General features: G+C 45.8%; 1 protein-coding gene across 1 annotated transcript in view; it reads right to left on the bottom strand.

Moving 5' to 3' along the window:
- Positions 1 to 16,320, bottom strand: part of MYOM3 (myomesin 3) — a 75,505-nt gene that overhangs the window by 30,096 nt on the left and 29,089 nt on the right. The window contains exons 12-21 of the mRNA XM_027841443.1: positions 15,663 to 15,716; positions 13,977 to 14,104; positions 13,246 to 13,429; positions 12,900 to 13,074; positions 9,747 to 9,868; positions 8,220 to 8,407; positions 6,695 to 6,821; positions 5,469 to 5,647; positions 3,494 to 3,608; positions 2,159 to 2,315 (exon numbers count right to left, since the gene is read on the bottom strand). Of these exons, the coding sequence (XP_027697244.1) occupies positions 2,159 to 2,315; positions 3,494 to 3,608; positions 5,469 to 5,647; positions 6,695 to 6,821; positions 8,220 to 8,407; positions 9,747 to 9,868; positions 12,900 to 13,074; positions 13,246 to 13,429; positions 13,977 to 14,104; positions 15,663 to 15,716 (1,429 nt within the window). The remainder of the gene's footprint in view (positions 1 to 2,158; positions 2,316 to 3,493; positions 3,609 to 5,468; positions 5,648 to 6,694; positions 6,822 to 8,219; positions 8,408 to 9,746; positions 9,869 to 12,899; positions 13,075 to 13,245; positions 13,430 to 13,976; positions 14,105 to 15,662; positions 15,717 to 16,320) is intronic.

Here is a 16,320-nt window from a genome sequence, read left to right as displayed (position 1 = left end):
CTCAGGTCCTCCTGATTTCAGGGCCAGTGCTCTATCCACTGTGCCACCTAGCTTCCCCAAGGTTGGTTCTTTAATTCTATGTCTACTTGGGATCTCTGATTCACAGCCTTCCCCTGACTTCTGCCCTCCATGATTATTCTCCTAGCATGGAAGATGGTGCCATTTTTCTTTGCATTTAATACTCTGGATGAACAATGCCCTTGAATGAGTCCCTGTGTGTCTCCTATGTTGGCTCCTGGACAGGAGGGACCCTGTTATCCTCATCCTGTCATTCTCACCTTCCCAGAGCTTAGCGGGAGGATTTGACACAATGGGAGACCAATAAATGATGTAAATAACAAGATTGGATTTCTCCATTCCACTCCTTGTTCTTTGTGCTGACCTATTCACTGATGCTTGAAACCAAGGACTGAACAGACAAAATAAAAAGACCTTTTTGAATAGGATGAAATAATAAAATCATACGATGGTCAGAGATGGGAAGGACTTTAAAACAAAATAAGGGACAGCTAGGTGGCATAATGGATGGAGCACTGGCCCTGAAGTCAGGAGGACCTGATTTCAAATCTGGCCTCAGACCAAATACTTGACACTTATTACCTGTGTGACCCTGGGCAAGTCACTTAACCCCAATTGTCTAAAAATTAAAAACAAAACAAAACAAAACAGGAAGGCTGGAAAAGAACTTAGAATACAAGTGTTCGAGGAGATCTTACATTTAGACCTAGTAGTGACCTTAGCATTAATCTTATTCGATCCTCCCATTTTGCAGATGAGGAAACTGAGACCCAAAGAAATTATATGACTTGTCCCAGGTCGCATGTATAAGAAATGTTTGAGGCAGGATTTGAACCTGTGTCCTCTCATATTGAAATCAGCTCTCTTTATACTGTGATAAGCCTGCCTCTAACAGAATGGTTTGGACTGGAAGGGACCTTAGAGCATAGAATGTTATAGCATAGAAGGTTAGTTACTGGGAAAAACCTTAGGGCAATACCAGGTCAGAACTAGAAGGTGTTATGGTGGCCAAAGGGACAGCCTGTACTGGGGTGATGGGGACGTGTCTGGTTTCACTCTTAGGAAGCAGCCTGATAATGCTCCTGATGGCCTAAAAGAGCCAACAAGGGTTACTCTTCCATTTCCTCCTAACACTTTGTTAGGAGATGTGTCTACATTCTAAGGGCTGATGACTGGTCACCTGGGAAATGGAATAGGTTCGGGAAGAAAGGAGGCAAAGGGCAATAAAAAAGGAGGAATTATAGCTACTGCCTATCCTGGGAGACCAAAGATAAACAGCTCTTATATAAGCAAGCTTTATCCCAAAGACAGCGAGTGGTAGGGCTGTGCTAACACAAGATGATGGCAACATAGTGATTGTAAAGAACAATTAAGGCAGGATGTCTGGGACCAGTGACTGAGCTGGGAAGAATAAGGGAGGAGCTAATCCTGTGATCCTCAGGATGAGGGAGGAGAAGGGAACGTGGCTTGAATAATGTAAGGGCCACTGATCCATTGTTAGGACTTGAACTGTGTGTGCAGCAGGCCCAAACCTCCTAACTTTTATCCAGAGCTACTTAGGCTCAGTAAAAGGCTTAGATAAACCCAGGTTTCCTCTATGTGTCCTTGGAAGGGAAGGTCAGGGAGCAACAGAAAACACTTGAGAACATAGAATGCTAGAGCTGAAAGGGATGTTAGAACAGAGGCTATTAGAGCTAGAAGGCTTCTTAAAATGTAGAATGTCATATCTGAGAAGTCCTTTAGAACACAGAAGGTCAGAGCTGGGAGGGACCTTAGAACACAGAAAGTCAGAGCTGTGAGGGCCCTTAGAACACAGATGGTCAGAGCTGTGAGGGCCCTTAGAACACAGAAGGTCAGAGCTGGGAGGGGCCTTGGAACACAGAATGTTAGAGCTAGGAAGGGTATTAGAATATAGGATGTCAGAGCTGGGAGGGGTATTAGAATATAAGATATTAGCACTGGAAGCTATGTCATCAGATCAAATAACCCAACTCCCTTATTTTGCAGGGATGAGAATTGAGACTCAGAGACTCAAGCAGCTTGCCCACGGTCACCCAGCTAGGCAGTGGCAGAGCAGGGACTAATTTCCTTATGGGAGAGTGAAAAAACAGCTGATGGGTGAGTTGTTCCCCACATATACCTGCAGATGTCATCTTTCACTGTGACTCTCTGTGGGTCTGGAGGACCCTCATAATCCTTTGTCCATTCAAACTCAGAGTAATCTGGAGCCTCAGGGGCCTCAAAAGCCATGAAAATAGAGCCTTCTTCATCCACACCAACCTTGATTTCCCTGGCATCTGAGGAAAGACACAACACCTCAGTCCTCCATGGTGCTTATGAGCTGCTCTAGGTCCCCACACCAGTCAGCATTCGTTCTCCCAGGGACTGCTTGTGCACAACAGCCAGGGCCATGCACCAGGAAGAACAAAAGTAAAAAGACTGGGACCTCCCTCCCTCTCAGTCAAGAGAACTTCCTTAAGGTCACATGGCAAGTCACTGGTACACTCAGTAGTAGTACCCAGGCATACTGATTCCCAGCCCAACGCTTAATGTATTCAGCCACACTGAGGGAAAGGGAGACAAAGTGAGGAGGAGAGAGGGAAAGAGGCTCAGAACTCCCTTGTACAGGATGGAAGGAGATTCAGAGCATATATTGTCAGAGGAACCTTAGAACCCAGAGTATCACCCTTGGATGGGGTCTTAGAGTATGGGATGTCTGAGATGGGAGGGACTTTAGAACATAGAAGGTCAGAGTTGGCCTCTTATAACAGGTAATGTCAGGGCTAGGAGGGATCTTAGAATGTTAGAGCTGGAAGGAGCCTTAGAACATCAGAGAAACTTCAGAACATAGAATATCACATGTAGATGGAGCTTTAGAATATAGAATGTCAGATGTGAGGGTAAGGGGGTAAACCTTAGAACATAAAATGTCAGAGCTAGAAGGAACCTTAGAATGTACAATGTCAGATCTGGAAAGGGCCTTAGAACATAGAATATGTCTAGGCGGTAGACCTTAGAATGTTAGAGCTGGAAGGGATCTTAGAATATAGAATAGGATAATAGACTCATAGATTTGAAGCTGCTAAGGACCTTAGAGGTCAGCTAATCCAACTCCTTCCTTTTACAGATGAGGAAACTGAGGCCAAGAGAAGGGGCTCCAAGGACTCCAAGGACTGGGGGAGGAGAAGTCAAGTTGGGTCTAAACATGGGCTGTAGATAATTCCCAAAGTGAACATGGAGAGGAAAATATGAAATGTAGAAGGAGAAGATGGGGCAAGGGGAAAGTTAGGTTGGTGTGGTGTATGGAAGTGTTGGAGTGGGGTTTGGAAAAAGGAAGGAAGCAGAGTAGAGTGGGGCAGGGGTGGGAGGGTTGATAATGTCCTCAGTGTGACTCAGTGCCTTTCTGCCTCAGGTAATAGCCTTCCCAGTCTTGACCACCTCCACCCTTAACCGACTCTCTTCTAAGCGCCCCTACCTGGTTTATCTTCCATGAAAACGGGGTCAGAGGGCAGAGATGGCTGCCCTATCCCAGCTGAATTCAAAGCCTGTACCTGAAACTTGTAACTTTTTCCTCTTTCCAAATCTGAAACCTGGGGAGACCAAGAAAGCTCCATCACCAATAGCACAGAACCAATTCTCCATCTCCAGAAAAATGCCCATCATGTTAATGAAGTGGGTGAAAACTAAGTATCACATGAGCTGGGGGCTGGCAGGGCCCTGACCTGCTGCAGTCATCCCACTGTGTTATGGCCAAGGACATGTGACCAAGGGAAGCCAGGATGAAATGACTGAATCCTGCTTCCTTGCTCTCCATGAAGGCCATCAGCTGTCTCAAATTAGGGCATGAAGACTAACCATTTAGTCATAGACTTATGTAGACAGGCAGGACTGAAAGGGACTTCAGAATACAAAATGTCAGAACTGGGAGGGACAGTGGAATATAGAATGTTATAACTGGGAGGGTCCTTAGAACCCAGAATGTCAAATCTGGAAGGGATATCAGAACATAGAATGTTAGAGCTAAGGAGGGAATCTTAGAACATAGGATATTAGAAGGGATATAGAATGTTAGAAATGTGAGGGACTTTAGAACATTGGTGGTGGGAAAGATCTTAGAACACATAATGTCCAAGCTGAAAGGGACATTAGAACATAAAATGTTAGAGCTGGAAAGGACCTCGGAACATAGAATGGGGAGGGGCTTTAGACAGATAACATTAATGCTGGGAAAGAAATTAGAACACAGAATTACAAAAAGTAGGAGAGGCCTTAGAACAGAGAACATCAGAAGTGGGAAGGGCTTTAGAACATAGGATGTCAGAGTTGGGAGGGTTCTTAGAACACAGAACGTCAGAAATGGGAGGGCCCTTAGAACATAAGATGTCAGAGCTGGGCAGGACCTTAGAGAAGAGAAAGTCAGCATTGCTTGGGACCTCATAGATCATAATCCAACCTTCTCCTTTATTTTGCAGATGGAAAAACTGAGGTCCAGAAATATGAAACTTTTCAAGGCCACACAGTCTATTAATTGAAGAGTTGGGATTAGGTCTCAGGCCTTTTGACTCCCAATTTCTGGCCCTTGACACTGCCCCATGGTATTAATGTGCAGAATAAAACCCCAGCTACCTGTTCTTGAGTCTGGCATTTATAAGTGCCTGGTTATCTGTGCTGATTGGGGGCCTTCCAGCATAGAGAATTCAAAGCAGGAAGGAGTAATCTCCAAGTGTTTTTATTTGGCCATGAAATCCCTCCTGTGATTGGTGGATGGCAGAGGTGGTGGTGGGAAGAGTTATATCTTCCTAATTCTTTCTCATTGATATTCATTTTAAAATTAGCTGGTATTTCCTGAGTTCACATCAACTGATCTCTGGGAATGTGGTCTGGAGCAGGCTGGGGGATTGGCAGATGCCCTCCTGGGTTTGCACCTTGGCCACAGAAAAGCATCAAAGAGACAACTGTCTCCTTCTTTGATTACTACCTGTTGGCCTTGGAACGGTGATTCTCATAAGCAGTAGATCCCCTTGCCCAAGTTAGGGGTAACTATTTCCCTTAGAGAGTCACTACCTTCTCAACCTGGGAGTCAGGAATTTTGAATTCTATTCTGGACCTTGACCCAGCACACTGGCTAATCTCCTGACTCTCTAGGCTTCCACTTCTCCCAGTGTAGAATAAGGGTGGGGAGTGAACAAGTAACAGATTGATCAGGGGGACAACAAATCAGTGGAATCCCCCCAATTCATTTGATAAGAACCTTTATGAGACAGGGGCACCCTCCTGTGGAGCCAGACTGCACTCTGCCCATGACGTTGCTCATCGTGTAATCTCATCAAATGGACTGAGGGGACTCATTTGGTCAGGGGGATGATCAACTTCCCACTTCACCAATGAGATCTTACATGCGAGGGGAAGTAGGGAATCATGAATGTTCTGAGCAGGGGACAGGTACTCACTCTCAGGTGGGTGTCTGAGACAGGACCTGGGACAAGTGGCTTCCATTTCTCAGAGCCTTCTTCTTGGACACTCACATGATAGCCAGTGACAGGCCCCACTCCTTTGTACAGTGGGGGCTCCCAACGCAGCATTAGGGAACTGGCCCTCACCTCAGAAGCCCTCACATCATATGGGGGTCCTGCAGGAGAGAAGAGGGAGATATAGGAGGGGAGGTTTGTCAACAGTCAGCACGCCTGGCACTGGAGAACTCACCTGGGATGGTGGTGGGGGTGGGGGTGGTAGTAGTAATAGCAGCAATAGTATTAGTATTAGTAGCAGCAGTAGTAGTGTAGTAGTAGTAGCAGTAGTGGTGGTGGTGGTGGTGGTAATAGTGGTGGGATAGTAGTAGTGATAGACTGGTAGTAGATGATTACTACTAGTAGTAAACTATTACTACTAGCAGTAGACTACTATTAGTAGGACACAATTACTACTAGTAGTAGACTAGTAATAGTATAGTAGGAATAGTAGAAGTAGCAGCAGCAGCAGTATTTATATAACACTTTACACATACTATTTCATTTAATTCTCACAACATTCCTGTGGGGTAGGTGCTACTATTATTCCCATTTTATAGATAAAGAAACTGAGGCAGACAGAAATTAAGTGACTTGCCCATAGTCATATAGCTAGTAAGTGTCTGAGGCTGGATTTTACTGATTCCAAAGTCTAATACTCTTTGTTGGAATGACATAGAACTAGCTAAACTTTGGGAAACTGTGGAGCTGACATGCGGCTGCTGTTGGCAACTGAATGTCAGGCTCTGAGTACCTAAGACTATTCACTTTCCATGGGGCTTTTCTCAAACAATGGTCAAGGCCCAGGTTGTGGCAGGGGGTAATGGGTCAGTCAGTCCATTAACTGGGAATAGTTTTGACTTTTTTTCACAGTGAAACAATGCTTCATTTATGACTTGAACCTACAACTTTGACCTCCAGTAGATTGGAAGCTCCTTGAAGGCAGAGATGATTTTTCTTTGTATTCTCCATGACCACCATAGTGTCTTGCATACAGTAGTTATAAAGCGAATGCTTGTTAAACTGAAGTGAGTTGAGTTAACGAATTCAGAACTATGGACAGGAGTAGCTTGGTTAGAGGGACAGGGAAAGAGAGAATGGCGATGGGACCTTGTGGCCTCCTCTTCATTTGGCCCAGGGAGATGTGTGGAGCTGAGGCAGAGCCTTACCTGGCTGGGCCATGGTCCACTCTTTACACTCAAACAGGTCACTAGGCTCTGAGAGCTCGCCCACACCTGCCCAGTTGGTTGCTTGAGCTCGGAACTGGTAGAAATGTCCCTCCTGGAGGTCAGTGATCTTCAGGGAAGAAAAAACACGGAACACACAAGGATGAGGGCAAGAAAGGCCTGAGGCAGTGATGAGGCATGGGAGAATAAGGGATAAGGAAGAAAGGGCAGGTAGATTTATGAGAGTTCAAACAAGACTCTCAAAGTGAGAATCTCTTCAAGGCTCAACTCAAGGGTCATTGCATACGTGAAGTCTTTTCTGATTCTTCCAGGAGTTACTTTGGATATATCTAGTATTGACTTGTTTGCATTTTTTTTCTCAGTAGAACATCAGCTTCTTGAAGGCAAGGTCATTCATCCATGATATGTCTGAGGCTAGACTTGAACTCAGGTCTGACCTTCCTGCCTCTATCCATGATGTACACCCCCTCTCACCTGACACATAGTAGGCCCTTGATAAATGCTTTTTGAATCAAATCAGAATGTTTAACTTTGGGATGGTTTCCTTTGGTCCAATCAAAATGAATTGAGAGGAGGCAAATGTATGGCATTCAACTCAGACAGCACACCCCTGAGCCCAGTCTGGAAGACTTTTGGTTTCTTTGTGTTTTAGAGGACCCTCATCACATGCACCAGCATAGATAATTGAGAGTTGGCTGACCTTGTGCAATTAACTCCAGTAGCTCCCTGTGATGTCCTGGATCAGACATGAAGTCCTCTGCTTGGTTATTTTAGTCCTTTATAACCTGGCCCCTTCCTACCTTCCCTGGCCCATTTCTCCTGACTGCAGGGCTGGTGCACTATCCATTGTGCCACCTAGCTGCCCCAAAGTTTAAGGGTTTTCTGGGGCCCCAGACCAACACGACACAAATTCTTTTTTTTTCTTTATTTTTTTAAGGCAATTGGGGTTAAGTGACTTGCCCAGGGTCACACAGCTAGTACGTGTCAAGTGTTTGGTCTGAGGCCCTGGCCCATTTCTACCTTTCCTGGCCCCTTCCTATCTTCCCTGGTCCCCTCATATCTTCCTTGGCCCCCTCCTACCTTTCCTGCCCCACCCCCCATACCTTCCCTGGCTTCTTCCACCTTGAGGTGCTCTCCTCCATGAACTCTGATCCAGTGCCACTGGCCTCCTTACTGCTCTTCACACCAGACACTCCATTTCCCAATGCCGGGAATTTTTCCTGCCTGTCTTCCGTGCCCAGGACTCTACTTCAAGTCTCAGCTCAAGTCTCACCTTCTGCAAGAAGCTGGTCCTAGGCGCCCTCCCTCTGAGGCTACCCCTATGTTAACCTGCATGTATCTCGTTTGTACATGGTTGTCTCCACCATTAGATTATGACGCCCTCGAGGGCAGGGACTGTCTGAGACCTTTCTTTTTATCCCCAGCACTTAGCACACAGTAGTACCCGGCACACAGCAGGCGCTTAATGAATGCTAGTCCCCGGCTGGCTGCTTTTCCAGCTGAATACCTTGTAGACTCGGGTAGGCACCAGCTGCTGGTTGACTGGCTGCCACTTGGGCTCTGACTCCTCATGCTGGTCCAGGAAGTAGCCCAGGATTTTGCCTCCCCCTCGGCGTTTTGGGGGCTTCCACCCAATAACCATGTCATTCTTCCCACAGGCGAGGAGGGCAAATCCGTAGGGCGCAGACGGTGTGGCTGAGGGTGAGGGGACAAGGGTGAGAGAGGAAAGACAGATTCAAGGCCAGCTCTTTTCTCCAGACAGCAGCAACTGGGGCTGAGAGAAATCTTGCAGAATGTCAGGACTGAAAGTGATCTTATTGCTTCTCTTGTCCACCTTCACTTCAGCCCCATTTTACAGAAGAAGACACTGAGTCTCAGGGAGGAGCAGGCCAAGTGTAGTTTCATGGAGAATACACTTAATTTGGAGTTGGAGGCTGTGGGTTTGAATTCTGGCCCTTCTACTCATTGATGTGTGACCTTGGTCATGTTATTTCTACAGTTATCCCTTCCACATTGAGGAGGTTAGGGGCGAGGCACCCCACAATCTGGAAAATCTGCATAAAATTTTTTGGTCCTCCCTTCATGTCAGAGAAGAGGTCTGAACTTTTTCTTTTTCTTTTGTGGGGTGTTTACAGTCATTGATGGTAAAATTTGAGGTGATTTTATTAAATACTCAATATTCAATACATATATTTTATGCATTTCTGAGTTTCTAAACTTTTTCTGTATTGTCTTCTGGCCTTCGCATGTCACCTGTAACTTCCACAAAACTCCCCCCAAATTCCTATTTAATTTCTTATGCTGACCCATGATACATCAAAACAACGATGAGGAATGTCATCATGTGGAAGGGATAACTACTTCCCAGGTCCTTGTTTTCCTTATTGAACACAACATAGTTTGGCCAGATGATCTCAAAGGTGCCTTCCAGTTCTGAATCTTAGTGAAAACAAGTGAAATCACTTGCCTCAAATCATGCAAGTAATAAGAGATAGAGCCTGAATTAAGCCGAGCTCTTTTGTTTCTCAGTCCAAAGCTCTTGCCTCTAAACCATTGGATCCTTGATATGGAACTGGGAACAACACTAGAGGCCCTCACACCAGGAGGCCCAGAATGGTTAAGTGACTTGCCTAAGATGATACAGTTCAAGCTGTTTCCTCTGTCAGCAGGATCTTATGTGGCAGTGTAGACCTCACTTGTAACCTCTGAAGGGCAGTTGGAACCAACCCAGGCTTCTAAAGTCTAGGTAGTACAGAGGCGGCTTCTCCCCAAGCCAGCCAACGGATCAGATCGCAGGACACAATACCCAGGGATTCTGCTTCTCTCTGTTCCTCATCCCATGAGAAACGGTCCCCCACAAGGGTTATTCCCTGCCATTTGCCAGAGGGGAAGGAGCCCCTACAGGCTGGACCCCCTCCATACTCTATCTCTTCACCGAGCTACCCAAATGACCCCAAAATGGCTCTTCTGTCCCCTGCCCCGTGGCTCCAAGTGCTGGGGAGGCAGTCAAGCTGCCTCGGTCCTTTGTACTTACCGATGGCCTGTTTGACAGTGATAGGGTCAGTTTCTGCTGACCTCTCTCCCACTCCAGCTTCGCTGACCGACCGGATGCAGAACACATATTCCTTCCCTGTTTTTAGTCCAGGGACTGAAAACCTGTGAGAGGAACACATAACCCTTCAGGAGGTCCAGAGTCTCACAGCAACATTGATTGACCCAGTATGACCTGACCAACATATGGAGAAATTTGAGGGCTACAAGCTGGGCCAGGCTCTCACTGATTCCATGGTGCCTATGACTGACAAAGCCCATTTCCTCAAAGTCATTATTTTCCCAGAGATGTCTTAGATCTACAAATCATGGACCTCTTTGTCCTCAAAATCATGAAAATGGCAAAAAGCCCAAATATGCATGGTGGGGGAGTGAGCAGGCCATAGCACACCTTTAATATGATGACCATCATTTGGGGGCAACTGGAGAATAAGGGGGTTTGGCATTAGCGAGGTCTCTGACTCCACAGGATTGTAGATTCAAACTGAGGAAGGCCTTAGGACCATTTTACAGATAAGGAAACTGAGCCCTAGAGAGGCTACAAGATTTTCCTGGGGTGTGGAGAAGACAGGATTCTAGCTCAGGAACTCTGACTCCAAATCCAGCTTTCTTATTACTATGACACACAGCCATGTTCTTTAAGGCTCTTCTGATATGATGTGTTCTAAGGGCCCTCCCAGCTCTGACATCCTGTGTTCTAAGGGCCCTCTCAGTTCTGACATCCTGTGTTCTGAAGGCCCTCCCAGCTCTGACATCCTGTGTTCTGAGGCCCCTCCCAGCCCTGACATCCTGTGTTCTAAGGCCCCTCCCAGTTCTGACATCCTGTGTTCTAAGGGCCCTTTCCAGTGCTAAATTCTGTGGCGTAAAAATGCAAATACAGTTCACAAGATCCTAGAATAATGGATAGCTTGAGAGCTAGAAGGGATTTCCAAGGCCATCTAGTGCCATCTTCCTCGTGTGAGTAGAAAGCCTTGGGCAGTGCCTCAGTATCCCTAAGATACCAAGAGAAGAAAAGGATGCCCATCAATGTGTTTTGTAGATGCTTCTTTGGAGGGTCTGTGGGAAAACTTGAACAAAAATTAAAAAAGGATGAAAAGGAATAGACACTGCTTTGATTCTACTAGGCGCATACTCCTAGAGGCAGTTAGGTGGCACCATAGTGCACAGAGCACCAGGCCTGGAGTCAGGAAGACTCATCTTCCTGAGTTCAAATTTGGACTCAGACATTTACTAGATGTGTGACCCTGGGCAAGTCACTTAACTCTGCCTTAGTTTCCTCATCTGTAAAATGAATTGGAGAAGGAAATGGCAAAGCCCTCCAGTATCTTTGTCAAGAAAATCCCAAATGAGGTCATGAAGAGTCAGGCACTACTGAATGACTAAAGAATAAATCAATTGAAATTAGATTTGTTAGTATGTGAAGTTAGCTTCAACGGAGGTAGCCAATGGTCTGCTCCAAGACAATGTCCTTGGTTCCATGCTGTTTCTTATTTTTATCAATGTTTTGGATGACATAAATAGCATGTTTATTAAATTTATTTCCAGGACAAATCTGGAAGTCAGTTAACACATGATATGATATATATAGTGTATGATAGTATGATAGACTCATGACCCAAAAAGATCTCAAGATGCTATAATGATGGGTTAGATCCAATGATATGAAGCTTACTATAGAGGAATGTCAGGTCCTAAACTTGGGTTAAAAAAATTGGCTTTACACATACAAGGTGGGAGAAGAGTTTCAAAAAAAATCTGGGAGCTTAGTTACCTTGAAGTTCAATATGGTCACAGTGGAATGCTTAACTGAGAATCCTAGCATCTGCAGTAAGGGAGGTAATGTTCCCACTGCATCCTACTCTGACCAAACCACATTATGAATGTTGGGTTTGTTTTTTAGGCACAATATTTTAGGAAGTCTCTTAACAAGTTGGAGCATGTGAAGAAAGGATGGTGAGAAGAATAGTGAGAGACATAATGTCTCATGAAGATCTCTGTCAAAGGGACTGGGCTTGTTTAGTCTGGAGAAGAGAGGGTTGAGGGAGCACATGAAAGCTATCTTCAAGTATCTGAAGCAGGATTAGATTTGCTTTGCTTGGACATAGAAGGTAGAATAAAGAGCCATGGAGGAGATACTGACTTAGGCTCAAGGCAAGGAAAAATTTCCTTATGGTTACAGCTGTCCAAAAAGTGGAAGAGAGTTAATGAGTGTCTCCTCATTGAAAGTTTTCAACTGCAGGCTGGAATTCCATTTGGTGGACATTTAGAAGGGAATCTCAGTAGGAGTGGAAGGGGATTCACAGGCAGGGGCTGCACTAGACCTCGGAGGGCCCTTTCTCTCGGAGATTCTATTATTCCACAATCTTGTGAGACAATAGGGAAGACTGGAAAAGATGCAGTTAAGGCAGCGGCTGTTTCTCACCCTATGCCATAGATTCATCACCACCCAAGAACCTTTGGTGCTTTTTTGGTACCCCAAATCCCAGGCAGCTCACAAGAAAACTTGGCATTGATGGCTTTCCCAAGGAGTTGCACGCATCTGCCTGCCTGTGTGCTCTCACTGCACACACACACACACACACACACACACACACCCCGAAACACAGACAGAGAAACCCTCCTAAATACATCAGATCCCCACCTAGAGCCTCATGGGCTGCCGTGAAGAGGTCTCACCTGGTTTATTGTCTCTCACCCCATCCATGACAAACAACTTCATGACAATACAATGGACTGTTCTGACAAGCACCAACCCAGAGGTTCTTCTTCTTCTTATGGGTTCAAATCTCAGCTCTGTTTTCTGCATGATCTCAAGCCTATCACAAGCTCTAATGGACCTCAGGGTTTTCTGTTTTATTTTTAATGAGCATAAAATGAGGTTGGACTATGTAATCTGGAAGATTTCATCCAAACCCCAAGTCAATAACCCAAGCCAATGATGTCTGTATCTGGACTCTATCCTAGAATCCAGACTTCTGGGTTCTATCTGCTAACTACAAGCATCTCTGGAGTGGGAGAGAGGCTGGTGCCCTCTTCAAAGCTACTGCCTCAGTTGCTGCTCGCCAGCTCAGATGCCCTGGCTTCCTTCATGTGGAAGTGATGTACTTTGGGAAGAAAGGACATAGGGAGGACTTACCTGTTACTTTTGATGGGTTTGTTGTTAACAGTTTGCCATTCAGAAGCGCCTGCTTCCCGAGAGTATATATAATAACCCAGGAGCTCAGAGTCACCTGTTACATGGTCCCAAATCAAGGAGACAGAGGTTTTTGTGTCTCTGAAAACTTGGACTTGAGCCGGAGGGGGAAGAGTAGCTAAAAGTACAAAATAAACCAAAACCACAAGATAAGGAAGGGTAGGGGGGGAGAGGAGGGCTGTGTCCTATGGGGCCATGGGCCCATAGTGGAGGTGGAGAGTTAGCTTGTCCTCTCCATCCCTGCTCTGAGGCAAGCTGTGCACTCCTCCCCCCTGCCCACCAGTGATACCTGGCGGACTCCCGAGGGTGATTGGTTCGCTGGGCTCCGAAGGCTCGCTCAGGCCATACCGGTTTGCTGCTCGTACTCTGAATCGATACGCCTTCCCTTTCTCCAGATCCAGGAGTGCGAATCTTGGGGACTTCACAGGGGTCTCTGAGCTCACTGCCTCCCAAGCATCGCTGCCTACGACTGACTATAAGGCAAGCAGGTGGTCAATCCCTGCCTTACTCTCCAGGGTGATGGGACAGTGCACAATAGTATGACAAATATAGAAAAATGGTGGATTGTCCAAAAATGTTTCTACTGAGCTTTGGAAGTTAACCCCACAGTCAAACATATAGAAAAGAACCCCGGACTTGGTGTTTGAAAACATAGGCTCTAGTCCTGTCTAGTTATGTGACTGTAAGAAGTCACTCAAGCTTCTCCAGGACTCAGTTTTTCTTCTCTAAAATGGGGATGATAGTATTTGCACTGTCTCCTTCACAGGCTAGCGATAAAGGAAAATGCCTTTTAACCTGAAAGTTCTATAGAAATATAAGCTAACATTATATCTCAATCACTCTAGCCCAGCAGAGTGGGATCTTGTCTTAGTCTGATTCTTAGAGGCCTGGGATATGGAAGACTTCTGTTTTATAAAGGCTTCCTCAGATGAAGACTCTGGCTACCCTCTTGGATTGTATGGTCCAACCCTCCATCTTCGTGAGGTGTCCATGAAGGGGGGATCTTCAGGGTCACCTCACCTTCTCCAGCAGATAGGTCAGTTCCTCTTTGCCTCGGGGGCAAGGCTCATCCCAGGACAGCAGAACATAAGCCTGCCGCGTCTCACTGGCTCTGACATTGGTGGGAGGTGAGGGGATGATCACTGAATCTACAAGGAATCCAATGAGAGAGTTGATCAGCTGATGGCTATCTTTCATCGGGGCTCCCCCGTCACCATCCCAAACACATCATTTGGGCCTATTCTATCCTTTTGATTTTGACTGCTTAATTGAGTAGGCTTCGGGGAGGAGGTCATTCAATGTATCACATAGTTTCAAGGACAGAACATTTTCATATTTCCAAGTAAGAGTCTTGGATTAGATGATTTCTAAAACCTTTTCCAGATTTGAATAGTCTATGTTCTAAGGACACTTCCAGCTCTTGCATTCTATGTTCTATGATCCTATCTGGTCTAAAATTCTGTTTCAGAGATCCTTTGAGCTTTGATATTCTATGTTTTAAGGTCTCTTTTCACCTCTAACATTCTATGCTCTAAGATTCCCCTCACTTCTAATATTCTCTGTTCTGAAGTCCCTCCCAGTTCTGAGATTCTGTGTTCTAAGGGCCCTCCCAGCTCTGACATTCTGTGTTCTAAAGTCCTATCTAGCTTAAAATTCTATATTTTAGAGGCCCTTCCAAATTTGACATTCTGTGTTGTGAGGTCCCTTTTACCATTAGCATTCCTCTAAGGTTCTACCTTTATGGTTCCTTCCGATTCTGACATTCTCTTTTCTGAAGTTCCACCCAGTTTGGACATTCTAGGTTCTCAGGTCCCTTCCAACAGTAAAACTCTGTCTCCATCAAGAGAATCTACACTTCTTGAGAGCAGGAACTTTTGCATTTTTATATCTGTGTTTCCAGTACCTGACATATAGTAAGTACTTAATGAGTGGTCTAGCAGGAGGTCCAAGGGTCTACTTCTTCCTAAGGGAAGCTGGTCTGGGATGAAAAATCATCTGCAATTGAGAATTGAAAAGTACGACTAGGAATTGGACCTATTTGCTGGTCTGGGGAATTTCTGGGTAAAGAAACTCCCGGTACCAATCCAAGCCAGCGGCTTTTCTGCAAAGTGTAGTCTTAGAGAATGCCTAGGACATGTAATGCCCAGATTACAAAGATAGCTGAGGTCCATCTCTAAGCCAGGTCTTCCTGGCTTGGAGGTACATTCTCTATCCATCACACCATCTTTTTCATACTGAGACAGAGTGCTGGCATTCCTGTGGCCTTTGTGTTAAGAGCCCACGGCTCTGCTCATAGAATGGCAAGAGCCTTGGTCTGGTAAGAGAAAGATTCAGATTCTGGCTCTCAAACTGACAAGGTGTGTGAGTCATTTTAACTCTCTGAGCCTCAGTTTTCTCCTTTATAAAATGGTTACAAATGCTTGTCTTGGTTCCACTCTGTTGTGAAGGTCAACTAGAACAACGTATTGGTTTTGTAACCTGTTAAGTGCTATATAATTGTTAGCTACCACCACCACCATCACCACCAACATGATCAGTGTAGGGGCATTGGTTTGTACAGAGCTCACTAGATTCCCATTTGCCTAGGTCTGGGCCGCATGCTCGCTATGGCTAATGTTGGGCCTAACACTTTGGTATTGTTCTAGACTATACCTCCCCTAAAGATGGGGCTAAAATCTCACGTTCTCTGCCATAGTTTGATGTTACCTTCAGTATCAGCTTTGCTGACTGCGATGTTCCTCCAGAAATCAAAAGGAATCTCTAGGATAGAGAATAGATTTGTATTAGGGGTACACGAGCGTGTGTGATGGAAATCAAGGCCTGATTCCACTTGGTCTTTCTGGGCCTCAGTGATCTCCTCTGTAAAATGAAGGGATTGAAGTAGATATCAGTTAAGGCCCCCCTCCCAGCTCTGACATTCAGTATTCTAAGGACCCTCCCAGTTCTGACATGCTGTGTTCTAAGGGCCCTCCCCAGCTCTGACATCCTGTGTTCGAAGGCCCTTCCCAGCTCTGACATCCTGTGTTCGAGGGCCCTTCCCAGCTCTGACATGCTGTGTTCTAAGGGCCCTCCCAACTCTGACATTCTGTGTTCTAAAGTCTCTCCCCAGCTCTGACATTCTGTGTTCTAAGGGCCCTCCCAGCTCTGACATCCTGTGTTCTAAGGGCCCTCCCATCTCTGACATGCTGTGTTCTAAGGGCCCTCCCAGCTCTGACATCCTGTGTTCTAAGGGCCCTCCCATCTCTGACATGCTGTGTTCTAAGGGCCCTCCCATCTCTGACATGCTGTGTTCTAAGGACCCTCCCAGCTCTGACATCCCGTGTTCGAAGGCCCTTCCCAGCTCTGACATGCTGTGTTCTAAGGA

Source organism: Vombatus ursinus, unplaced genomic scaffold, assembly GCF_900497805.2.
Source record: "Vombatus ursinus unplaced genomic scaffold, bare-nosed wombat genome assembly UNPS02014859.1, whole genome shotgun sequence".
NCBI lineage: Eukaryota > Metazoa > Chordata > Mammalia > Diprotodontia > Vombatidae > Vombatus > Vombatus ursinus.
Note: the sequence above shows the minus strand (reverse complement) of the source record. Positions and strands in the feature narration are given on the sequence as shown.